This window comes from Eptesicus fuscus, chromosome 5 (genome assembly GCF_027574615.1).
Source record: "Eptesicus fuscus isolate TK198812 chromosome 5, DD_ASM_mEF_20220401, whole genome shotgun sequence".
NCBI classification, from domain to species: Eukaryota; Metazoa; Chordata; class Mammalia; order Chiroptera; family Vespertilionidae; genus Eptesicus; species Eptesicus fuscus.
Window position 1 is genome coordinate 32833806 of NC_072477.1, and position 24705 is coordinate 32858510.

General features: G+C 39.2%; 3 protein-coding genes and 1 pseudogene across 6 annotated transcripts in view; 1 reads left to right on the top strand and 3 right to left on the bottom strand.

Moving 5' to 3' along the window:
- The window catches only part of SLC38A6 (solute carrier family 38 member 6), a 61915-nt gene extending 61623 nt beyond the window's left edge, over positions 1 to 292 (bottom strand). Inside the window, exon 1 of one of the 2 annotated variants that reach the window (XM_054716009.1) lies at positions 127 to 292. Coding sequence is in view for 1 of the 2 variants with exons in the window: in XM_028141627.2 (XP_027997428.2) it covers positions 57 to 167 (111 nt within the window). In the remaining variant the exon portion in view is untranslated. Of the gene's footprint in view, positions 1 to 56 lie in introns of both variants that reach the window. The other variant, XM_028141627.2, reaches the window with a different exon arrangement.
- On the top strand, positions 255 to 8677 carry TRMT5 (tRNA methyltransferase 5). Its single transcript, XM_028141625.2, has 5 exons — positions 255 to 402; positions 1690 to 2342; positions 4306 to 4430; positions 7522 to 8176; positions 8524 to 8677. The coding sequence occupies exons 1-5, from the start codon at positions 398 to 400 to the stop codon at positions 8601 to 8603; spliced, it is 1518 nt and encodes a 505-aa protein (XP_027997426.1). The 5' UTR covers positions 255 to 397; the 3' UTR covers positions 8604 to 8677.
- Positions 8678 to 14573: 5896 nt separating this feature from the next.
- The window catches only part of MNAT1 (MNAT1 component of CDK activating kinase), a 196194-nt gene continuing 186062 nt past the window's right edge, over positions 14574 to 24705 (bottom strand). For 2 of the 3 annotated variants that reach the window (XM_028141630.2, XM_054716011.1), the window contains one exon: positions 14574 to 15017. In XM_028141630.2, the coding sequence (XP_027997431.2) occupies positions 14877 to 15017 (141 nt within the window). In that variant the 3' untranslated portion in view covers positions 14574 to 14876. Of the gene's footprint in view, positions 15018 to 20473; positions 20609 to 24705 lie in introns of those variants that run through there. The other variant, XM_054716013.1, reaches the window with a different exon arrangement.
- LOC114230563 (melanoma inhibitory activity protein 2-like) lies at positions 16941 to 19644 on the bottom strand (annotated as a pseudogene).

Here is a 24705-nt window from a genome sequence, read left to right on the forward strand (position 1 = left end):
GCACTTCAGGGGAGCCGGGTGGCAGTCAGCGCCGAGAGGGTAGCGAGCCAACTTACGTTGCTTAGCAACGGGCTCAACTCTTCCGCCTGCGCCTCCGCCTCCTCGGGCTGCTGGGAAGAGACGTACCAGCCCGGCTGGACGTTGATGACTCCCCAGGGCGCCTCCATGATGCTCGCTGGCCAACGACCAGGTCCATCTGCGAGCTACTACCCCAGTCCTCGCGCCAGAGGCGGAGCTTTAGGCCCGGTCCTTCCGGGTTTCCGTACCCTCCACAAGGCCCGGGAGAAAGGAGGGAATCGACGCAATCTGATGACGTTTATCCAAGGCGGCGAGCAGTGATGACGTCATCCAGAGCCAACCCATCCACCAGCGACCCATTCCCGAGCTGCACCAGAGCATGAGGTGAGGGACCTGAGTCGCGGAGCCAGATGCGGAGCGACACCACGAATTAGGTGGTGACCTTGGGGAGGTGGCCGCCGTGGGGCCTTTTTTAGTTCGTAGGGGCCGAGGCTCCGCCTGCGGTACCTGCCTGCCCGGGGCTGCTGTCCTCCGCGCTGCCCAGGCGCCTAAACGTCGCGAGGTCACCCATTATCAGCCCTGGTGCTGAGCCCAGGTTCGAGTGCTGGGTAGTGAGGAACGGTTTATTCTTTTCAAAAGCTTTCTGACAGACCCTGTAGCCACATTTTATATAGGGGAAGCCAGTCTTATTAAGTAATTGACCCAGGACCACACAGCTGGTTAACTAATGGACCCAATTTGAACCCTGGCTGTGAAGTCTGACATTTGCTTTACAGGGTTGGTTGGGGCAGGACCCGTTCCTCTTAAAATTACTTCTTTAGTATTCAAGAAGGCAAATATATATATGATTTTAGAGAGAGGAAGGGAGAGGGAGAAAGAGATAGAAACATCAATGATGAGTCACTGATCAGTTACCTCAGGCATGCCCTACACTGGGGATAGAGCCCGCATGTGCCCTGACTGGGAATCAGCTGTGACCTCCTGATTCATTGGTCAGCACTCAACCACTGAGCCACTCGGCGCAGGACAGTAACCGATACTCTTAATGGCATGTGTATATAACACTCAGTAAAGAACCCTGTCCTCCAAATACCGAAACCTTGCTATAGGCAGGACTTGGGGCAATAAAGCATCAAAGGTAACATTGCAGTATATTAATAACACAGGCACTGAAATCAGACCTGGGTTTTAATCCTTGCTCAGCCATTTACAAACAAGAAAACTGGGTGAGTTAACCCATGTCTGAGCTTTAGTTTACTCATTTATAAGATGAAAATGTGAGCCCTGACCGGTTTGGCTCAGTGGATAGAGCGTTGGCCTGCGGACTGAAGGGTCCCAGGTTCGATTCCGGTCAAGGGCATGTACCTTGGTTGCGGGCACATCCCCAGTAGGAGGTGTGCAGGAGGCAGCTGCTCGATGTTTCTCTCTCATCTGTTTCTAACTCTCTATCCCTCTCTCTTCCTCTCTGTAAAAAAATCAATAAAATTGGGAAAAAAAAAAGTCATTCTGCCCTGGAAAAGACGGTAGGTATACTCACACACCACTAAAAGTTTTAATTAATAGCATTTAGCAGGTTATGTAAAACAGAATTTAGATTTTCATTCTCAAAACCTATTGTGAACATGTAAGTTGGTTTGTAGCTTTATGGTTTTTAAATGAATACTTTTTTAGGATCTTCTGGAGGCCATTTGGATTCCTAAGACTTCTGAAAGTGGAAAGCTGTAGAATAACTAAATCAGAATCATTGATCCCATTAGCTTGGACATCACTGGTACAGAAACTTAGCAAAGCACCTGGTATTTTCTTGCTGGATCAAAGAAAAAGATTCTCAACCATGCCTGAAATAGAAACAGGTCAAAGAGACTCAGAATTGTTTTCACCACCCTCTGAAGTTCGAGGAATGACAACACTTGATAGAACAGCTTTTAACAAGACAGTCACCATCCCGGTGCTTAAAGTGAGGAAAGAAATTGTCAATAAATTGATGCGATCCCTTAAAAGGGCAGCACTGCAGCGACCGGGCATAAAACGTGTGATTGAAGATCCAGAAGATGAAGAAAGTAGACTAATTATGTTGGATCCCTATAAAATATTTACTAATAATTCCTTTGAGGAAGCAGAACTCAGTATTTTAAAGCAGCTTAATGTCAGTCCACAGATATCTAAATATAATTTGGAACTAACTTATGAAAACTTTAAGTCAGAAGAAATCCTGAGAGCTGTGCTTCCTGAAGGTCAAGATGTGACTTCAGGGTTTAGCAGAGTTGGACATATTGCGCACCTGAACCTTCGAGATCATCAACTACCTTTCAAGCATTTAATTGGTAGGTATGTCTTAATAATATTCCTGTGCTAGAAATCAATTACAAAGTTCTAATTTATAAATTATTTTTTAAATGCCAAATTGCAGAAGCAAGCCATTTTATCTTCTTAATTTTCAGCTGGATCTTAAGCTACATTCTCTTTTGAGGGCCATTTTGGAATACCCATTCCAGAGTCATAGCAAACTTTAAATATCAGTTCAAGCTTTTGTGTACACAGTACATAAGCTTAGATAACACTTAAATCACTGGCTTTGGCAGAATTCTTTGGCAACACGTCACTTTGGTACCCAGGCTTTAGTAGGCCTCAGGACTATGTTGTATGCTAGGTTTCATAAAATTGAGTTTTTTTATAGTCACAATTGCAAAACACTACTTACTCATACTTTCATGGATTCAACTAATTGAGCCTCTTCTGTATGTCAGCACCATACTTTGGTTTTTAGTGCTCCTAGTCTTTTAGAAACGATGCTTGTGGGACGGGAAGCTGGAGACAGGGGCCAGGAGTGGGGCAGGAACTGGGGGCGGGGGGGTGGGGGGGGGCTGGCTGGCCAGCGGTGCATGTTCAGTTCAGGCCACTGGCGCTCCCACACCCGCTGGCTTCACGTGAAGCACTGGCCCTTTGCCCCCTCCCTCCCCTTCCTTCCCTCCCTCCCTCCCATCCCCTCCTTCTCTCCCTCCTCCTTCTCAAAAAATAAAAATGATGCTTGTGTATGTTGTACCTCTGTAGCCCCAAATTTGAACCTGGATCCTTTATTCTTTGGCATAAAAGAGGAGTAAAAAACTAATCAAAATTGCACTTGTCGTTTTTATGAGTATTTGATGCCCATGCATTCTCCAGATTATTTTAATGGAGAATAATAGTCAGAACTTCTGGGAATTATTTTCATCTTTAAAATATAGTGCTTGGTATTTTGCATGGGTAGGATTTCAGAAATATGCTACCTTTGTTTTACTGATGCACTTCCTTTGTTTTACTAATGAAAAGGGCTGATAATGCATAATAATAGCATAATAAATTCTTAAGCAGACCCTTATAATTATGACTGGGTGCAAATGTGAAATCTAGGCTTTCCTATGATTGAGTTCTGATACCTGAAGCAGAACAGGATAAGAACAATGATTGACTAGAGTTTATTGATATGATCATATTTAAAATCAGGTATCTAGTTATCAGAGAGAAACTGGACAAATTCTGGTTATATTTCAGCATATTTGTATTATTGAGTACTTTTTACTAACTTAAAAATCAAATTATTTTTCCTTATGCAATGAGATAGAATGCAGATTCTTATAAATTTCTTAACTCCTGACCAAAAAAAGTAGGCTTTGATTAAAGGGTATCAATATACCATTTCTGGTGAATTTTATGTATTATTTTTGTAGCTTTTTCTGCTGTAGCAAATATTTGACAAAAAGAACAATTTAAATGAAAATTTTATTTAGCTAAAACTGAAGAATCTGTTTTCTTTATTTGAAAACATTATTTTACTGGTATATATTTCCAAAGTGGAGGCATGTATTTCAAATATACAGTAAAACAAACATTTGATTTGAGGCCAGTGGCTACAGGGCTGGTGTTTTCTGAGATGTTGCCTCGGGCCTTACATTTCTTTTTTCTATTCTTTACAAATTCCCTATGATCTACCTTTTTAGTTATTGTAGTATTGGTACATTTGAGATTTAGCAAAAAGCATAGAAAAATAGTAGGTAGACCCAAACTCCTCAAAACTGTTCCCTTAAAAATGTACCCATACATTTATTGTGTGTTTATATTGGAGGCTGCTAGGTGTTAATTTTTAGTAATCTGTTGAATTTTTAGAATTGCATGTCACTTTACACACATTAGGTGCAGTTTTTATCTATAAAACAAAAGAAAATACATTTCATTTCCATTTCATGCAGTTTTAGTTTTTTTTTAATTCAATAGGCAACATTTGTTATGAATTTTAATCTTTTCTTTTAGGCCAAGTTATGATCGACAAAAATCCAGGAATCACCTTAGCAGTAAATAAAATCAACAATATAGATAACACTTACCGAAATTTCCAAATGGAAGTGCTATATGGAGAGGAGAACATGATGACCAAGGTATAGAGTATTTTTGTCTCTTAGTATGGTGTTATATAAAATTTAATGTTTAGAATGAGAGGAGATGACAAAGATTAAAATATTTTTAATACCCAGTATGAGTATGTGAGAATGTGAGCATTTACATATACTATAGATGGGAGTCCAAATTTGATACATTCAGGACAAGTGTATGACAATACACAGGGTGGGGCAAAAGTAGGATTATAGTTGTTTATATGGAAAATAATACAGTAATTAATAAAAATACAAGAATAAACTGTGCTTCACGTACTCACAATTGTAAACCTACTTTTGCCTCACCCTGTATAGTAATTTTGAATAGGTATGTCTTTTGACCTAGCATTCCATTTATAGGAAGTTATCCCAAGGGTATAAGTAAACAAAATTATAATGATGTATGCACTAGGTTCTTCATTGTTATTTTTATAGTAACAAAATAAGTAAACGAATGGAAACAACCTGAATGTTCATCAGTAGAGTACTCATTAAATTCTGGTATAACAATACAATGGAATATTCCATCATTAAAGGTTATTTAGCTCCATACTTATTAAAATAAATTGCCCACTGACAGGTGAAGCAAGTATATAACATAGTTCAATTTTAACTAAATATCTATGTAAATATGCACATATATCAGAATGTTTAACAGTGGGCATATTTTTTATTTTGTTATTGGTAACCTTTGTTATCATCTTTATACTTTTCTACTGACCAAATATTTTTATAAGAGAAATCTATTTCAAAGAAAAACATAATTTAAAATATGTAGGAACAGATTCCTGATATAAAACAATTTATAATTCTCCACCCCCAAAATCCTCAGGAGTGCCGGATAGAATAAACTGTTTTTTGGCCAAAAGTCTTAGAGTATGATATGTTAATGTGAAATTTTGTACCCAAGCTAGAAAATAGGCTAAACTCTCTAAGTTGACAAAAATTTTAATAACAAAGGCCACTCTTAAAGTGTTAAACATATCTTTCAAACAGGACTTTATAAAACTCAGGACAGAATTTATGCAAAATAATTATTTTTTAAGATTCTAGCCGAAACCGGTTTGGCTCAGTGGATAGAGCGTCGGTCTGTGGACTGAAAGGTCCCGGGTTCGATTCCGGTCAAGGGCATGTACCTTGGTTGCGGGCACATCCCCAGTGGGGGGTGTGCAGGAGGCAGCTGGTCGATGTTTCTCTCTCATCGATGTTTCTAACTCTCTATCCCTCTCTCTTCCTCTCTGTAAAAAATCAATAAAAATATTTTTTTAAAAAAAGAAGGTGAGCCACTGGTGTGAAGAGGAGAAGGGGATGGGGAGAGCAGTCTGGAACCTTCCCTCCAGCGTTGTCCCTCCTCTTCTTTAAAAAAAAAAAAAAAAAAAAGATTCTAGGACACATAACCTTAGGTGAATATTATTTTAAGTATATTATTTCTCCATAATTGAATATCAGAATATTAAAATACCATTTACTACACAGTTACTGTTGGGCCCTGAGCTAAAAATGCTTGAAATGTAGCAAATCCTAAGAAGCCTACAAGATAATGATGGTTGTTATTAATATGCTCTTTATGCAGGTAAAGTAACAAGGAATGACTGAGCAGGGTGTTTGGAGCCAGGCTTCTGACTCCAGAGTCCATGCATGGTCTTTCCCTGTACAGCAAACCTCCACTGCCTACTACCTCTGTATAATGTATGAGGTCTGTTATGGCAAGTAAATTTGAATGTGAATCCTTTGATAATAACAGTGTTTATTTCAGTCGACATTAAGGCATACATTTTAGTCATATGCTGATTGAACACTGTGCATGTTCTTCACTTGGTACTGACTCTTAGGGTAACAGATAACATCATCATCCTTCTCAAGAGATCTAAATGTTCTAAGAAACTTCTGTAATTTAATAAATGCTTTGTAAATGATTTCCTAATCCATGAAGTTTGTCCTTAGGACATATTTTATACATAATACTTTTGCCATAAAATATATGTTAAAAGTCAGTATAATTTCTGTGCTCCAAAGAGTCACATTTAAAATAAACTTTAGGAGCTCATACAACATTTAAGTACTATGTGTGTATATTTTAAGTAAAAAGATTCCTGAGAGTGAATTTGGCTGAAATTAATGCTGACTAAGGGAATGAGGTATCAAAGGCAGCATGAATAAAACCAGAGAGATATTTAGAATCTAATTTTTAAACTAGATCTGTGCCTCACATTAAGGGACTGAAATGGGGGAGTTAGAAAGGAGATTTCAGGAAAAGTAGTCACAAGACATATTTAAAGCTTCCAGGTTGTACACCCAGAAAGACTTTTAATTGGCAGAATCATGAAGAAACATTTCCAATTCTGGAACCTTACTAATATAGCCACAGCATTTGATGTGGTTGAGAGGGGGGGGAAATATGTACAAATTTGGAAGCAAAGCCCATGAAAGCAGAATATAAAAGATATATCTCTATCAAATTTATAGAACTTTCTGGCCTTTGATTCTTTATGAATTCAAATTGGGAAAGAAGAAAATAGGAGAATGATTTGTTCTATACACTGGTTCTAATTTATAAATATGAAACTTGCAAAGTCCAAGTAACTATCTACAAACATAGCAAAATACTTGAAAATTGAATGACACATGACTTATCTATCATGCCTTCCTCCTACAAACTGAAAACTAAGTAAGGAGGGAAGTGCTATGTGGAAGTGCTGTTTGCAACTTAGCTACTCACCATGAAGATACAGGTAGTGTGTTGTTTCAAAATATATATTTTTTCCCCTCCATCAGATCACCCAGTCAATTGGTCTATCTGAAAAATTCCTCATGTGGTTTGGGAACCATTTTATGGCCCTTTATGATGGATGAGCTAGGGAGCCATTTGACTTCAAAGAGATGACTTCTCATGAAAAAGATTAAAGCAGGATTTTAACTGGTCTCACGTATTCATGAACACCAGAATTCTAATCAGAATGCCTTTAAATGCACTGTTATTTGCTTCTAGTAGTAGTATACTGAAATATGTATATGTGCATGGGTGCATCTATCCATATCAATGGCTGAAATTGAAGACTAAGCAAATTAACCAAAAACTTAATACCTTTTTCAGGTTCGGGAAAACAACTATACCTATGAATTTGATTTTTCAAAAGTCTATTGGAATCCCCGTCTCTCTACAGAACACAGCCGTATCACAGAACTTCTCAAACCTGGAGATGTTCTATTTGATGTTTTTGCTGGGGTTGGGCCCTTTGCCATTCCAGCAGCAAAGAAAAACTGCACTGTATTTGCCAATGATCTCAATCCTGAATCCTATAAATGGCTATTGCACAACTGTAAATTAAATAAAGTGGACAATAAAGTAAAAGTCTTTAACTTGGATGGGAAAGACTTCCTCCAAGGACCAGTCAGAGAAGAGTTAATGCAGCAGCTGGGACCACTGTCAAAAGAAAGAAAACACTCTATGCACATTGTCATGAACTTACCAGCAAAGGCAATTGAGTTTCTCAGTGCTTTCAAATCTCTTTTGGATGGGCAGCCATGTGGCAGTGAGCTCCTTCCCATAGTACACTGTTACAGCTTTTCCAAAGATGCTAATCCTGCTAAGGATGTTCAGCAACAAGCTGAAGCTGTGTTAGGCATTTCCTTGGATCCATGCAGTTCAGTTCACCTAGTAAGAAATGTGGCCCCTAACAAGGAAATGTTATGCATCACCTTTCGGATTCCTGCTGCTATACTCTACAAGAACCAGACCCTAGATCTAGGTGAGCAATTTCTGGGAAATTAAATGTAAGCTATAATACATTTCATGTAGTTTTCTTAGACTATATATTTCATATTATTTATTAAATATGGAGTGGGTTAACCTAATTCTAGTTAGATATTTCAGTTTAAGACCTCTTGTCATTTGTGATTGGTTTCTCCCAATTTAAAAAATTTTTAGTAAGTTAACTGTTCAATCTAGTAGAAGGCTATTTCATTAAATAATAACTCCACAGGAATTCATATAAGTTGAACAGATTAAAAACCTTTAAAATGCCTATATTATTTGCCTTTTAAACATATTTTCAAATGTTAAGTATCTTATCTAAGTTTTCTGGATCTGTTACAGAGAATCATGAAGATCCTCCACCTTTTAAACGTCAGAGGACTGATAAAGCCTTTTCAGAAGAAAAAACAGCAATTGCTTAAATGACTTAATTGGAACTATTTTCTCCATCTCCCTACTAGATTGTTACATAGTGAAATAAAATTTGTATGATTTCATAAAATTTTAGCGTTTAGTTACTTTAGTATTGAACTGTTAAATTTTGCCCCTGCTGTCTTGTAAATTGAGGATTATCAAAAAGTTTAAATGAAATGTTTATTAAACATTTTATTACCTAAATTATACTATATAAGTTTATTATCTAAACTAGAGACCCAGTGCATGAAATTCATGCACAGGGAGGGGGTCCCCTCAGCCTGGCCTGCACCCTCTCCAATCTGGGACCTCTCAGGGAATGTCCGACTGCCCTCTCACAAGCCAGGACCACTGGCTCCTAACCACTCACCTGCCTGCCTAATGCCCCCAACTGCCCTCCCCTGCCAGCCTGATCGCCCCTAACTGCCTCTGCCTCAGCCCCCACCACCATGGCTTTGTCCAGAAGGAAGTCGGATGTCCAGAAGATGGCCAGTTGACCCGGTCTAATTAGCATATTACCCTTTTATTAGTATAGGTTATTTAAATACATTTAAATATGTCTATCTCTTGTATACTAACTAGGAAAGCACTAATATCACCCTGAGCCGAAGACTGTTGCTAATTTTTATATAGTACTCTTATACTACCACTATAAAAGTAATAAAAATGAGATTATTTAGATCAGGAATATGCAAACCATGTCTGGCAGCCAAATCTGGTCTGCCACCTGTTTTTGTATGGCAAGTAGTTTGAGAATGGTTCTTACATTTTAAAATGGTTAATAATCAAAATAAGATTTGGGGGGACACAGATGCAGAGTGGAGGGGCACATATAAGAATCAACCAATGAATGCATACATAAGTAGAACAACAAATTGATATTTCTCCCTTCCTCTCTCTAAAAAAAAAAAGAATCTATACTAATAAAAGCCTAGGTGGTCCTCACGCCCTCACGCGAGGCGCCCTCACATCATCACAAGATGGCCGCCCTCGTGTCATCACAAGATGGCCAGCAGGGGAGGGCAGTTGGGGGCAATCAGGCTGGCAGGGGAGTGGTTAGGCGTCAATCAGGCCGGCAGGGGAGCGGTTAGTGGGCAATCAGGCTGGTAGGCAGGCAAGCGGTTAGAAACCAGCAGTCCCAGATTGTGAAAGAGATGTTCCAACTGGGATCGGGCCTAAACCGGCAGTCGGACATCCCCTGAGGGGTCCCAGATTGGAGAGGGTACAGGCCGGGTTGAGGGATAGCCACCCCCCCGCACAAATTTCATGCACCAGGCCTCTAGTTCAATAATATAAGAAAACATGTATTAAAAAAATTAAAACAAGAAGATTCCCTTCTCACACAAATTAGCAGTAGATATACTTTCAGAGTTCAGCATTTTTCGGTCCTTGGTGCAAATGCAAGGGAAATTTCTGTCTTTCAAAATCCATTTAACTACAATTGAGCTTCCACCTAATCTTCAATTGAAAGTGAATAATGTGCTGTGTAATGACATACTAAAAGGCAGATATCAAGGGAAGAATCTAATAGAGTCTTACAAATGCCTTCCAAGTGATGAATATGCTCATAATCATATGCTTCTGGATTGATATCTGTATTAGGCAGCGTCTATCTGTGTGAAAATGTTACCGAAGAGATGAGGAGACCTCAGTTCTTATCTTCTTGAGGGAAAGATGATTGAAAAGAGACAAAGTGTAGAAAAGCAAGCAAGAATTTATTGACTGCAGCAAAAACATACTTAGGGCAGTGAAACAATGAAGGGCTTAGAAGAAGCAAGAGCCTAGGCTGGGCTGCTTTGGCTCACTCAGAAGTCAGAGAAAAGGGGACCTTGGAGACAGATTCAAAGGGTTATCCTGGGATGAGCTGAAACTGCCCATTGCTCCCCAAGTTGGAAGACTCAAGGGATCTCTTAGAGGTTAGGGGATACATGCATGAGGGTGGTCACACATCCCTCTCACAATCCAGGACTGCTGGCTCCCAAATGCCCTCCCCTGCAGGCCTGGTCCCCCCCGAACTGCCCTCCACTGCAGGCCTGAGTCCCCCTGAACTGTCCTCTACTGCAGGCCTGGTCCCCCCCAACTGTCCTTCCTTGCAGGCCGGGTCCCCCCCAACTGCTCTCCCCTGCAGACCTGCCCCCCCTACTGCCCTCCCCTGTAGTCCTGGTGCCCCCCAACTACCCTCCCCTGCTGACCTGGTCTCCCCCAACTTCCCTCCTCTGCTGGCCCGGTCACCCCTAACAGCCCTCCCTGCTGGCCTGATTGCCCACAACTGCCCTCCCCTGCAGGCCTGGTCCCCCCCAAATGCCCTACCCTGCAGGCTTGTCTCCCCCAATTGCCCTCCCCTGTAGGCCTGGGTCCCCCCCAACTGTCCTCCACTGCAGGCCTGGTCCCCTCCCAACTGCCCTCCACTGCAGGCCTGGTCCCCCCCAGCTGCCCTCCCCTGCTAACCTGGTCTCCCCCAACTGCCCCCCTCTGCCAGCCTGGTCACCCCTAACTGCCCTCCCTGCTTGCCTGATTGCCCACAACTGCCCTCCCCTGCAGGCCTGGTCATCCCCAACTGCTCTCCTCTGCTGGTCTGGTCACCCCTAACTTCCCACAAGTGCCCTCCCTGCAGGCCATCTTATGGCAGCCATCTTGTGTCCACATGGGAGCATCCATCTTTGACCATCTTGTGGCCATCTTGTGTCTTGGTGTGATGGTCAATTTTCATATTACTCTTTTATTAGATAGGATGAAGACAATCAATGATAAGAAGTGTAGTAAAGTAATGAATTGGAACCTTTATTCCTTATCTAATGGCACTTAAAAAAATCGTTTTGAAACTCAACCCAACCTCAAGCAAGAACTTGAGGGCTAATTCAGCCAGGGATTACTAGTTTGGGACTTCTAATTTTATTATCCTCCCTTTCCTCCTAGGGAGAAGAAGTATGTAGGTCAGGGGTCAGCAAACTTTCTATAATGGGCCAGATAATATTTTAGGCTTCATAAGCCATAATAAGGTCTGTAGCTTCTCAACTCTGCCATAGTAGCCCAAAAGTAGCCATAGACAATACATAAACACTGTGTTCCCAAAAAACTCTGTTTATGGACACTGAAATTTGACTTTCATATGGTTTTCATGTATTAAAAAGTATATTAATCTTTAGGCATTTTTCAAACTTGAAAAGAATGTAGACACCAATCTTAGCTTACAGAGCATACAAAAGCAGGCAGTAGTTGGATTTGGCCAGAGGTCAATAGTTCGCCTCCTCTTGATCTAGGTGACGAAAATTAATTGCAAGTAGGAATAAAATTTTCTAGTACTGTATGTGCTAGGTTATGAATATTAAGTGTGGGTAAAAATGATGTTATTTGTACATGTAAAGTGGTAAGATTCCTGCCTCCATTTAGTCATGCCTTAATTAGACAAAATATGCAGTATGTAGTTGTAAAGAAAACATAATCCTTAAATGCTTCTATTAACATTTTAACACCCCTCCCCCCTTTTCCCTCAGCATGGATAAATGAGCATGTGATTATTCCATTATTTAAATCTAGGCCCTCCCTAAACTTTCTGATGGTGATGGCTGATAATAACTAAACTCTTGATGAATCCACTAGAAACTGACAGCTCATTAGATACAATTTTTAATTTTGTTAATTTTTGACAAGTTTTGTGCCACCTTAAATTGAAATGATTATCTCATCACCTGTTGACAGCCTAAAGTTAACTTCTAAAAGAAGCAGAGATCAAATATTTATTGAATGAAATTAAGGAATACTAAATAATGCACCCAAACTATGATATAAATGTATTCAATACCACTAATATCTGCTTAAGAGGAGAGTAGTTAATGGTCAATCATGTTCTACATCATGAATTTCTTAACTTCTCTCAGGATATCAAGAAGGTTATTTAGATTATGTCATTTATATCTCATAAAACACTAGGTACCTGATATATAAAATTTCTTTGAAATTTTAAGACGATTTCTACTCAGATGAAAGACGATTTTTACACAGCTGTTGTTTGTAAGTTTGAGCCTAACATCTCAAGAGCATGGACTCTGGAGTTAGACCACTTGGATTCAAATCCAAACTCTGCTACTTTTAGGTTGTGTTGACCTTTGTCAAGTTATTTGCCTTTTCTAAATAACTTGCCTCAGCTTTTCCATCTATTAAAGTGGGGAAAATAGTACTAGCACTGTTGTAAGGATTAGAAAATGCACAAAGCAGGAAGCATCATGCTTGGCACATGCTCAGTAGTTGTTAGCTACTCCTTCTGTGCTAGTAAAATGTTAAAAGTAGTAATTCATGCCAGTGGTTGAGCATCCACCCATGAACAAAGAGGTCACTGGTTTGATTCCAGTCAGGGCACATGCCCAGGTTGCTGGCTTGATCCCCAGTAGGGGGTGTGCAGAAGGCAGATGGATGATGTTTCTCTCTCATCAATGTTTCTATCTCTATTTCTCTCCCTCTCTCTTAAAAATAAATAAAAACATTTTAAAAAAAGAAGTAATTCATGTAGGTAAAAGGATTGTACAACCTTTTGTCTCAGAGAGAAAATCACTGGAAGGATAAGGAATAACCTCATCAATTTAGAATATTTCTGTTATTTAGTGAATTATTGTCATTAGGTTAACTTTCACCATTCCCTTTGATCTAATAGGATTATTTAACAACTCCTAAATTCTGCCTATTGAACAAAACATGGCAATAGTAAGGGTAAAATATTTAGAAAGACAGAAGTTTTGGAATTTATTTGCCAAATCAAGTGCAGGCAATTCCCACAATAATAAGGTAGGCTCAAAAGAGTTTCAAAAGTTTTTGAAATGTTCTATTAATTAGTAAATTCCATTTAAATACATGATGCAAGGTACTGAGAACTAGTAATAGTGTTTCTTTTTTAAAGACGATACCTAGCTTTGTCAGCAGAGTAGACAGAGCAAAGCCTTAACTATAGGTCCAAAGTTCTCACTGTTCTTTGAACAGATTTATAGATTTTATTGAAAATGCTAATTTTCAGTTGGGGAATACTAATAGATATGAGAAACAGGATGCAGCCTCATAGAGTATAGATAAAACTAGACTTCAAAACAAAAAAAACTGTTTTCTAATTCTGGCTTTTTACTAACTTGTGTATATGATCTTGCCCTACTCAATTATCTGATGCCTTGGTGTTCTCAAGTATCAAAGATGGTTAGAAGTACTGTAAAGATGAAGATGTACTCCTGAAATTAATACCTGCTTAGTCAAATAAGATGGAGTTGTTACATAAGGATATTTCACACAACTTTCCACTCATAAAATTAACATCTGCTATAATGGGGATTTGATAGGAAATCCCTTAATTTGCTTGAGAAACTATGTCCCATACCCAGTAGTCTATATAATAATCATAAATGGTTGAGATCCAACAAATATCCATCCTATCCACATCCAAACTCTTTAAGCAAAATCCTGGGTATACTAAAAATCTTTGAAGTGTCAACAGAAACTACATCAGAGTCTCATAAGGAAATTTCATTTAAAATGTATCCATTCCAGTCAGTCTCCAAAGTTTCATCATAAAATGAGTTCACTTTGGAGGTGAAAGGTGCCATTTAAGTATTAAGTTTTATTAACTTACTTCTTTGAATTTGTCATTAAAGCAGGTTAATACTCTCCTCTAGTTTATCCTAAGCATGGCTCACAGCTGGGAACTGTAACACCTTGATCAAGGTTTGTCTCACTTTCCACTGCTCAAAACAGGCACTGAGTCCTTAATATTAAAACAGTGACTTTATCACAGGTCAGGTTTTACTTGCCATAACTTTCTGGTAGAAGGAAATATATACACTTGTCTGGACTAGTATTAAGAAGACATTGAGAAAATAAGGAACATTTTATGAGAAGAAATAATAGACTTGGATATTAACACTAAATGTTGTATTCAAATGGCATTTTATAATGTGTTCAAGTAAAACACTGTAATAAGAGAAAAACCACAAAACTTAGCATAAAGTCTAGCTTTATTTTCAAAAAGATTTTACAAGTCTGTCAATTTCAAATATACATAGGTAAATTATTCATATCTTTCATCAGATGAGGCTTCAATCCCTCTCAAAAAATATAAGTAAAAAATCTTTTCCCACAAATATGTATGCACTATATTGCTCAGCTTAGTTCTGAAATGTTCTCTTTATAAATACTTTAGCACAGCTGCTATGCTGGTACTGTTGTTGTGCAACTGCATATGGCTACAATTTTACAAGTCTGCTTTACTTTAGTCAGCTCCCTAGCTCTGCTCCCAGGTCCAAATCTTATAAAAGAGGAATAAAGGTTAACTGGCCTGCCAGAAAAGCCCACTGAATGCATCCTGTAGTGCTCTGTGACAAGCAAGAGAAGAAGTATAGCCTCCAGCAAGGTCCTGTGGAGAGGCAGCTCTGACGTGGTTTAAATACCTAAAACAAAACAAAAATGTAGCATTGATATAGAAAGCACATAAAATTGGCAACATTTTAAAAAGCTATGGTAAAGCTGTGGATGAAAAAGGGGTCACCTACTAAAACTAACAAGTTCAGGGAGGCCTGCATGGCAGGCCTTACAAACTCAGATATCTAAAGTAACCACACAGGATAGTCTGAAATTAGAACTTCATAACTAAAAGCAAGGCATGGTGTGTAGTCCTGTCCTAGGCAGGTATCTTCCTTGACAAAGGTCAATCTTTACCTTACCTAAACCTTTTGCATTTATGATAACACTAGAGGCCCGGTGCATGACATTCATGCACAGGTAGGGTCCCTAGGCCTGGTCTGCGATCAGGGCCCATCTTCCCTGGCTGCCGGCAGCTGGCCCTGCCCCCCGCCACCGATGCTGCCGGTCGCCTTCCGTTTGTGGGGTAACCAGGGGGGCAATCGGCGGAGCGATTGGGGCCCCGTTTGCTCGCACCCACCTTGGCCTGGCGCTGCCCGCATCCGCCACCACCCACCCCCAGTTCCCATTCCCCATCAGGCGATCGGAGCCTGCTGACCAGGGGGAGGGACCGAGAGTTTGGCCAGCAAACTGTGATCAGGGCTGGGGACAGCTCCTGCGTTGAGTGTCTGCCCCCTGGTGGTCAGTGCACGTCATAGCAACTGGTCGTTCCACTGTCTGGTCAATTTGCATATTACACTTTTATATATGTAGACTAGGGGCCCGGTGCATGAAATTCGTGCACTGGGGAGGGGTCCCTCAGCCCAGCCTGCCCCCTCTCACATACTGGGAGCCCTCAGGGGATATCCTACTGATGGCTTAGGCCCGCTCCCTGTTGGGAGAGGACCTAAGCCGCAGTCTGGCCTCCCTTTGCGGGAGGTGACCGGGCTGATCAGGGGAAGGTGCCAGTCCCATCACCCCGCTGCTGCAGCCACTGCCAGTCACTGCAGCCGCCAAGGTATTTTCATCAACACGGACTCCAGTCCCTTCACCATGAAAAAATGACAACTTTCTTTACGCATTTTCAAGATGTGTCTTTCATAGGATATGACATTTCTTTATTTTTCTTTTTATCCTCACCTGAGGATATGTTTCCATTGATTTTTTCCCCTTCCCTCCGATCCCAGGCTCAGCCCCTGCCCCTCCCATCGAGGGCTTGGGCTGCCCAGGCTTTAGGCTTGGGCAGGGGGCCCCTCCGATCTCAGGCTCAGCCTCTTCCCAAGCCTAAAGCCTCGGGCCGCCCTTCCGATCGCAGGCTGGGCCCCTTCCCAAGCCTAAAGCCTCCACCTGAGGCTTTAGGCTTAGAAAGGGGGGCCCCTAGCCCCTCCGATGGCTGGGATTGACCTGAGTGCCAAGGAGGTTCCTGGGACCCAGGTATGTATGCAAATTAACCGCCATCTTTGTTGGGTTAATTTGCATACTCACTCTGATTGGCTGTGGGCGTAGCAGAGGTACAGTCAATTTACATGTTTCTCTATTATTAGGTAAGATAAGAATGTCAGGGTAATTTCCTTTTTCCATACTCCTAGGGGCACAATTTCCCATCAGAGCAGAGACCACAAGACCCCCTCATTGTTATTGTTATCCTGTTAATTGTCAACTCTTAACTATCTTATACCCACCAATGTAAAAGAAGTATGTGTTTATTTTGAGTTATTTTTATCCAATCCGAGATATCACTGGCTTTGCTTTCCCCCACTTCCCTAATCTACCACCAATGGATTTCATGTAACTCCCCTTAGGCTTGCCTCCTTCTCTGATTGTAGTGTATAAAATAAGGTGCAAACCTGCCATTCTCTGGAGCATTTTCTCAATCCCTTGAGATTTTTGCTTCCTGGCAATTGTCAGTTTGGCTCAAATAAACTCATAAAAATTCTTACAGGTTTGGACATTTCCTATGTTGACAAGCAGATTCAAATTTTAAAGAGGAATTCTGATTTGAAATGTACATCTGATGAGAGAAAAGCTCTCCTTTCAGATGAAGGTCAACCCCATGGTGAGGGACCATATGGGGAATGCTCTCTGCCAAATGCTGTACAGTGTTTGGAACGTCAAGTGCATAAAGATCTTTTTCTAAAAGTTCAATTTAAGTCTCAGTTAATTTTTGTCTGAGGGAGGAATATTCTTTCCTTAAATCATTGAAATTTCTTTCAGCAGTCTGAGCTGCCAACCAATTATCATGTGCTTTCTTCTCAGGGGAAATAATCTGCCCTTGGTAAGAATGAATGGTTCTCTCCAATTCTTCAAGATCTTTGGCTCGCTTTCTATAGTTCTCCAACTCTTCAGCTACAGTGCTGATCTTTTCCACCTGCTTTAGAAAGTCTTTCCTTTTGCTCTAACAGGTAATTTTATTCTGTTATTTTCCTAAGAAGTATGATTACACTTACTTGATACAGTTTAGCCATTACTTTAAGTTTGTGCTGAAGCTTTTGAGTCTCATTTTCAAGCTGTTCGTTTTCTGACTGTAAAGATGCTTCTTCATTCTGGAGATTTTCAGTACACTCTCTAAGCTCTTCCTTTGTTTTATCTACTTCAGTTAATTGAGTGTATATTTGGTTTCTTGCTCCTTCAAGGGTTTTTAAAGAAGCCTTTAGCTTAGCAGGATGAATCAGCTTCTCCAAAGCTCCTTTTGGTTGATTATCTAAGAATGCACCATTTTATGAATCACTCTTCATTTCCAAGTTATCCCTTAAGTCTTCTCCTAGCACAGCAGCCCACTCGTGCTGTAAGCATTCATTCCATCAGAGACTTGAACTGATTTTCATTATCACATAGAATTTGTTTTGCATATACTTTGGAGTCTTCAATGTTATTTTTTGTTTATTATGTTCACTCATTTTTTCCATTCTTCAGCTTCTTGTAAAAGCTGTTTCTGGCTTTCCTGAAGTTGGGAATTTCAAAGCATCTTATGGCTATCTTAAGTCCTTCATTCGTTTGAAATATTTTGAAGGTTGCTTTAGCTTCAGCTACCTGTGATTTGAATGATGCTCATTCATCTTCTAAGGAATGGATCCTTTTTTGAAATATTCACCATCAATTCAAATTGCTCAGATGTTTCGATTTCTCTCCCTTTAACTTTTTCTAGAAAGAGTATCTCTTCCTCAAATGCAGATTTGGAAGAGTTCAGCTTTTCACAGATTGCCTCCAAACTTGAAGCTTCTGTTGACTCCTTCTCAAAGCCGCAATCCTTTAATGACTAAGCTGCATTCTATCCAGAACTCAAACCCGCAACCAGACCACTACCGAGCTGTGTGTGCGAGGTGGGGGGAAGTGAGGGGTGAGGGGACGTGCGGGGGCGGGGGGGGGGGGCGATGCTGGAGGACAAGGCGCCTTCAAGCCTCAAGTGTCCATGCTATATGCTGAGGAGCCTTGGCCCCTATGTTATGATTTGCGTCCCGAAGGTTCAAGCCAAGAGCCTAAGGCTTTCCCTCTCCTAGCCACCCACACTTCCGTTTAGTTTCAGCCAGGCCAGGCGCCTGGCGGAAGGCGGGACTTGGTGAATTTCCGCTCCTTCTTGAGCGAGGTTCATAGAAGTGTCCCGGGCCTTTGCTCTTAAAGGAGCTGACACTCTACCTGGCAAAGCTACCCCACCTTTGGAAGTCCAGGAACTCAGGGCTGAGAAAATGGGATTCGGCCTTAGGCTCTGCACTGTGGTGTGGACCGCTCAGCCCAGATGACAAGGATTTTGGCCCAGGACACACACACACACACACACACACACACACACACACACCCGCGAGGCTCCCCCTGGAGACCCCCCATGCAGCCTGGTTGAGCGCCGCACATCGCACCCCTGGCCCAGGGGCCAGCACCAGCGCCAGCCCCAATCCGCAGCGCTTTCTTCTTGCAGCCCTGCAAGAGCCCATGGATGCTCAGAGGAACCTACCAGTCCAGGAAAAGGGGTCGCACCATTTGTGGCAGGATTTTTGGCAATATTTTATAAGCCCTTCAGACCTATATTTAATTTATAGAGGATTTATTTATAATGATGAACCCTTAAAGCACAGAGCTTGGGACAATCGCAGCTTGTTTCTATCTCCGTTACAAAACCAAGGATCTTTGGTTTGACTGATTATGTTTATTTGGGCAAAGACACATTTACTTAAGTCTTCTTTTATGAATACTCTGCTGAGTTCTGCTCGCCATAATGTTTCTTCATTCTTTCTTTCATTTGCTTTACATTAGTGTGATAATTGCCTACTACCCTATGATAATTTATACTTTTTTTTTCTTTAAAAAAGGTTACTTTTGTTCAAATTGATTTGAAAGCATTCTTAGAGGTGACTTGTGGGAACTGTTTGGATGAAAATGGACCCATTGCCTGTCACTGTCTTTGTAAGTTTTACTACTATTACATAACACTTAAGTCCCCATGCAACTAATCTAATCCTTTATCATTCATTACATTTTTTTTAAAACCTTCAAAGTTTTGGGCTTTGATCTCTATTTTCTATCCTTCCTATAATTAAAATTGCCCAAACCGATTAGAGTAAAATATAATAAAGTTGTAAGGGAAGAGTAAGTGTACATACATGAATAAAAAGTTGTACTCACTGTCAAAAGGATATCAGAATAGAGAATGACCTTGGAAGATGGTTGTGTTATAGGCATCTGCATACTGAACTCTATTTCTGTTATTAAGGAATTATAGATGGGGAAGGCTTATCTATTCAGTATTTACAGGAGTGGGCAAAAGTAAGTTTAATTCTAGTTGTAATACAAATAAATAACACAATAGTTAATAATAATACAAGAATAACTCTGTTTTGTATACTCACAACTGTAAACCTACTTTTGCCAACCCTGTATGTTCTGAAACCGATACATAAACAACTGAGAAAAGGAAACAACTAGAATTAAAATAGTTTCAAAATTACAAAATATATTGTCTCCTTCTTTACAGGAAAGGAAACCTTAGAAAATTTCATGTTAAAGGAATCTTTGAGACTGAGCCTGAGTTCAAAAGAATGTCCCAATTAGTAAATACAGAAGAATCTTTTGAACTGATCTCAAAAGACAGTGTAAAAGACACTATTTTTCTTCAATCACACGTGATTATTTAGCAACTCAAACTTTCTACCTTGATAAAGATAGATAAACAGGCCTAAAAAAATTGGAGAATCCTATCCAAAGAAGGGCAACTTGTTAGCATGACTACCAGCGCTGTTGGAAAACAAATATTTCCAGCTTTGCGTTAATGCCTAGTTTAAGAAACCACATTGTTACTTCAGGCCTCAGGAAGTAAAGGAGCTTCACCCACCTTAGAATTACGGGTAGGGCAAATGAATAAATCAGGCACCAGAACATTTTAATAACTTGGAAACTTTTCTACTCATTCCTTCAAACTTCCTGTGTGTCAAAGTCTTGATGCATGAGCAACTTATTATTTCTAACATAATAACAAGTCTGTTTTTCATTTGTATCCATGTTTAATAAGCTTGTGTGATTAAAAAAATATATGGCGATATAAGAGGCCAAATAGAAAAAGTGGTCAAAGTAAGACACGGTGTAAGCTCCTGGAATTGGCTGTAATTTATTCACATTGCCACAAGTCAAGGTGTTAACTCAATTCTTTGCTTCTCTGCCAAGGGGAAAAGGGAAAAGTGGAAGGAAAAGAGAAATTAATATTTATTGAGCAATGACCTCCAAACTTTTTTGATAATATGTTTACAGCAGTAAAAAATATTTGAGCATGCATCTTCAAAATGTATATACTTATTTATAAATTATATACATCTAGTAGTATATAATACATAATTATACACATAATATACTAATGTAGTAAGTATATTATAAAACATACTAGTGGCCTGGTGCACAGACTCGTGCACATTGAAAGGAAATTAATTAGAAGAAATATTTTAATATCACTATTTGCCCTTTATAATAGAAGTTTCAATTAAATTCACAATCGACAATGACAGATCGAAACACATGCATATGATTGGTGCCAGCAAGAGCTTTATATGTATTATGCATGTGCAATTCAACGTTTATTTTTAAATTGCCAGTGCACATCCTATGTACCGGCCAGTCAGTCGGACGGATGGACAGTAGGTCACTTACCCTTTTATATATATACATATATAGATACTATAACTAATTAAAGGATGAGATAAAGATACTTAATAAAAGTTCCAATAATTCCTCCCTATATCCTATCTTACATATCCTGGTGGAATGCATCCCCTTTGGAAACTACTGTTATTAAACAGTCATTGTCAAACTCTTGATAGAACTTTAGGCCCCACAGAATTTAAATAAGAATTCACCAAATCTACTGAATGGTCATAAAAATATCTGTTTATTACCGCCCAGAACACAATAAAATGGAAAACTGTCAAGACTCTGATGCACGAGAAATGAGGTAAGTGTTAAATCACCTTAGAAAATCTAAAAATCAACCTGGCAAAGCATAAAATCACTGGGAACTAAATAACTATCACACAAGTAATAAGTGAATAATAGTTTTTATGAGTATCTTGGAAATGCAATGTTTCATTCCTGATATATGTTTCCAGCTAATTTTTTATCATTACTCCAGATAATGTATCAGACTTTATCCTTTCCTCAGACTCTCAAAAGAAAAGCATAGTCTTGGCTCTAATGGCTGTTCACTCATGGCAAAATTCAAGTACCACAGAGGAATGTCTGTCAACTTTCACAAGCCAACTATCATAAATGAGAACTGGTTTTCATCGTGGTAATGCAAACCACTATGCAACTAGCTGTTTTGATTCATCACATTTTGGTACAACTTGCTTCTGGGAAAGTTGAGTCATACCATCTCTGGCTTGGCAATTCAAGCATAAACCTGCAGTGTACATACAGCTTTTTATATGTTATCCTGAGAAACTTGAAACAGCTGCACTGCTGGCAGGAAAACACAGGACCACCAGTAAAATATCCAAAACAGTTGCATCTTTTAATTTATGACTGTGCACTGTTTCCATAAAAAGTATATAAAACAGTTCAACTTTTTATAGGTAAAATGTAATAAACAGTCATACTCGGTAATGCCATAAATGTGTAAAAAAAGTTTATTTAAAATGATTAATTAGTGTTTGAAAATAGTGTTTCTTGAACACAGTCATAATCCAGTGCAATGAGCAAATATTTTTATATTTGAGTTATTAATGCTAAGTTGTAGATTCTCACTGCCCAAACCAAGTCAATTAAAATTTCTCTGCATAGCACTGAAGAAAATGCATTTCCTTTCTAGCAATCATTTACATGAAACATGTCTGTGAGAATGATTCTTTAAAGATCTGCCTATTTACATTGCTGTTTTTGATCTCTAGGGCTGCACAAAACAGTTACTGTTAAATATTTCAACCTATTTTCACCATGGCAACCCACATTAATTCCAATTTTCCAAAAAAAAACAACATAGTTCATTCTGTTATTCAACTGTGGGCTTTATTTTCTAGGTATCTTAACTTTATGTTCTTAAACACTTTAATTATTGTGGTACACCAAAGTATTTTAAAGGATCTGCCACATTGAAACCACACAAAGAGAATTTTGTATTTTGCCTACTTTTTCACATTAATCCACATCTGTGTTATTTTAATTCTTTCATGACCGTTACAAGTACATCACTGAATAGGATTCCTGGGGTTTCTGGCAGAGGTCAGTATCATTTCATGTACACCTTTATACAACTGAATGAGGAAGAAGTCTTAGCCAAATTTATTTCCAAAAGTCAAGCTCAGTTGGATTTTGGAGATCAGAGGTAATTGCTCTGAATATTTAGCCAATCCCAGGGCAGTATTTCTGTTTTTCATGGGTTTATTTTAAATACCTGTAAATCTTATAAGCAGAAACCAAGGAGGAGAAAAAAGAAGTTTGCTTATTTTGGTACCTATACCTTATTATACCTTATTTTTACTAAAAACAGACTAAACTCAAAGATTTAAAAATCATACCTTTGATTATTTTCTTAATAAGGCTAAAAAAAGAGTATGTTTTCAAAAGCATGTCTAAGATAATTCCTGTACAAAGGGCATCTTATGCCCTAACTTATACTCTGTCTAAAGTTGCCTTCCTTTGCCATTACCCATCAAAATCCCTTTCAAACAAACTTCGGAGAAGGGGGAGGAAAGGAGGCAATGGATCCTAGAGGGGAGTAAGCTTTAGAAAACCACATTGAAGTTTGTTCCTGAACTTTGATTTCCTACACTGTCATTTTCTTCTGTTACATTTAGCAGCTTTTGCTCCCAAAGAAGGTGGTATAATTTACACTTAGCTTCAGAAAGACTTCATTTTCTCTGTTCTTTAACATAAGAGAGCTCCTCTGAGATTACTCTTTTACCATTTCCCTTCCTTTAAAAGCCCTATATTGACCATCTGGCTGAAGTCTTGGACTCAGCTCATTTTAGTGCTATTCAACAATGCTTTGAGTTCTGAGCGAAGGGCAGAGGGCAGGGTCGTCACTCAAGACCAAGAGGCAGTACTCTTCCCCTCCAGTCATAACCTCCTCATGAAAACCCTTGAAAAACTTTGGCTCCAGAGAATCAAAGAATCTTGGAATTTAAATTGAAATGAAAATGTGAAGTTCATATTAGTTCCCTCTACCGCAAATTACCAGGCCCTATGGAGAGTTAAAAGAAAAAAAAAATAGAGTTAAAAACTTGGACTGGTTTAAACTAAGAAAGGGAGTGAACTCTAGAGACTAAGATTTTATTTTTACAAGGTGGCCCATTTTTTAAAGTCTGCATTTAAAGCCATCATGCATTAAACAGACCACTTCCAAGTATTTCTGCCTTCTAGCCTAAAAAATTTAAATATAAGTGCCATTAAGAGAGATCAGCCATCTGATCTCAGCTGTCAAGATCAAGAGCTCTTGTAAGAAATTCAGCCAAAGCTATAAAAGATTTACATTAACAACCTGGAGTCTATCTCAATGAGATTTAAAAACAATCAGAGCAATAGTGTGCTCAGACAATTACCACTACAGAGCAGAAACATTCCGAAAACCGAGGTTAGTGCTCAGGTATCCTAATTTAATCATGAGGTCAGAATAATGAACTATCTATAGAGGGAAATTGATCACCATATATTCTAAGACAAATGGGGAAAGCACTACATGTCAGAAATGTCCATAATTCTGAGGGCTGTTTGGTTATAAAAACATATGGCTACATGAATTACAAGCAAAAATATAACTTCCACAAACCGTCATGATGTTTCTCTTGGCCTTATTATCTAGTCATCAAGTGAGGACACAACTTGAATAAACTAATTATTAAAGCTGTTTCAGATTTATACTACTACCCTTGGTAATCAAGTGACCAATTATTTTAGACATTCAGACCATCAGAACACCAAAGCTCAGATATGGAAATTAAAAGCCACATGATGCTCACATAAGTCTTTCTGAACTATAACTGAAGTAAATAAACTGTGAGATTTATTGCTATCAAAGAACCCACTAGGTATTTTAGGAGCAGTAGCTACTACTGAAAGTTAATGGAACTATACAGCAAAAGGAATACTTCCTTGACTTGAGTGTGAACTATCAAACACATAGAAAATAGAGCTGTAATATATTCTGTGAACAACTGGCAGTTGGTAGTTCTGGGTATCTCAATGGCAGACCTCTACGAACAGATTCCATCAATTTAATATAGACAAATATAGGAATATCTCAGGAATCAGGTGTGATGAGATAAATCC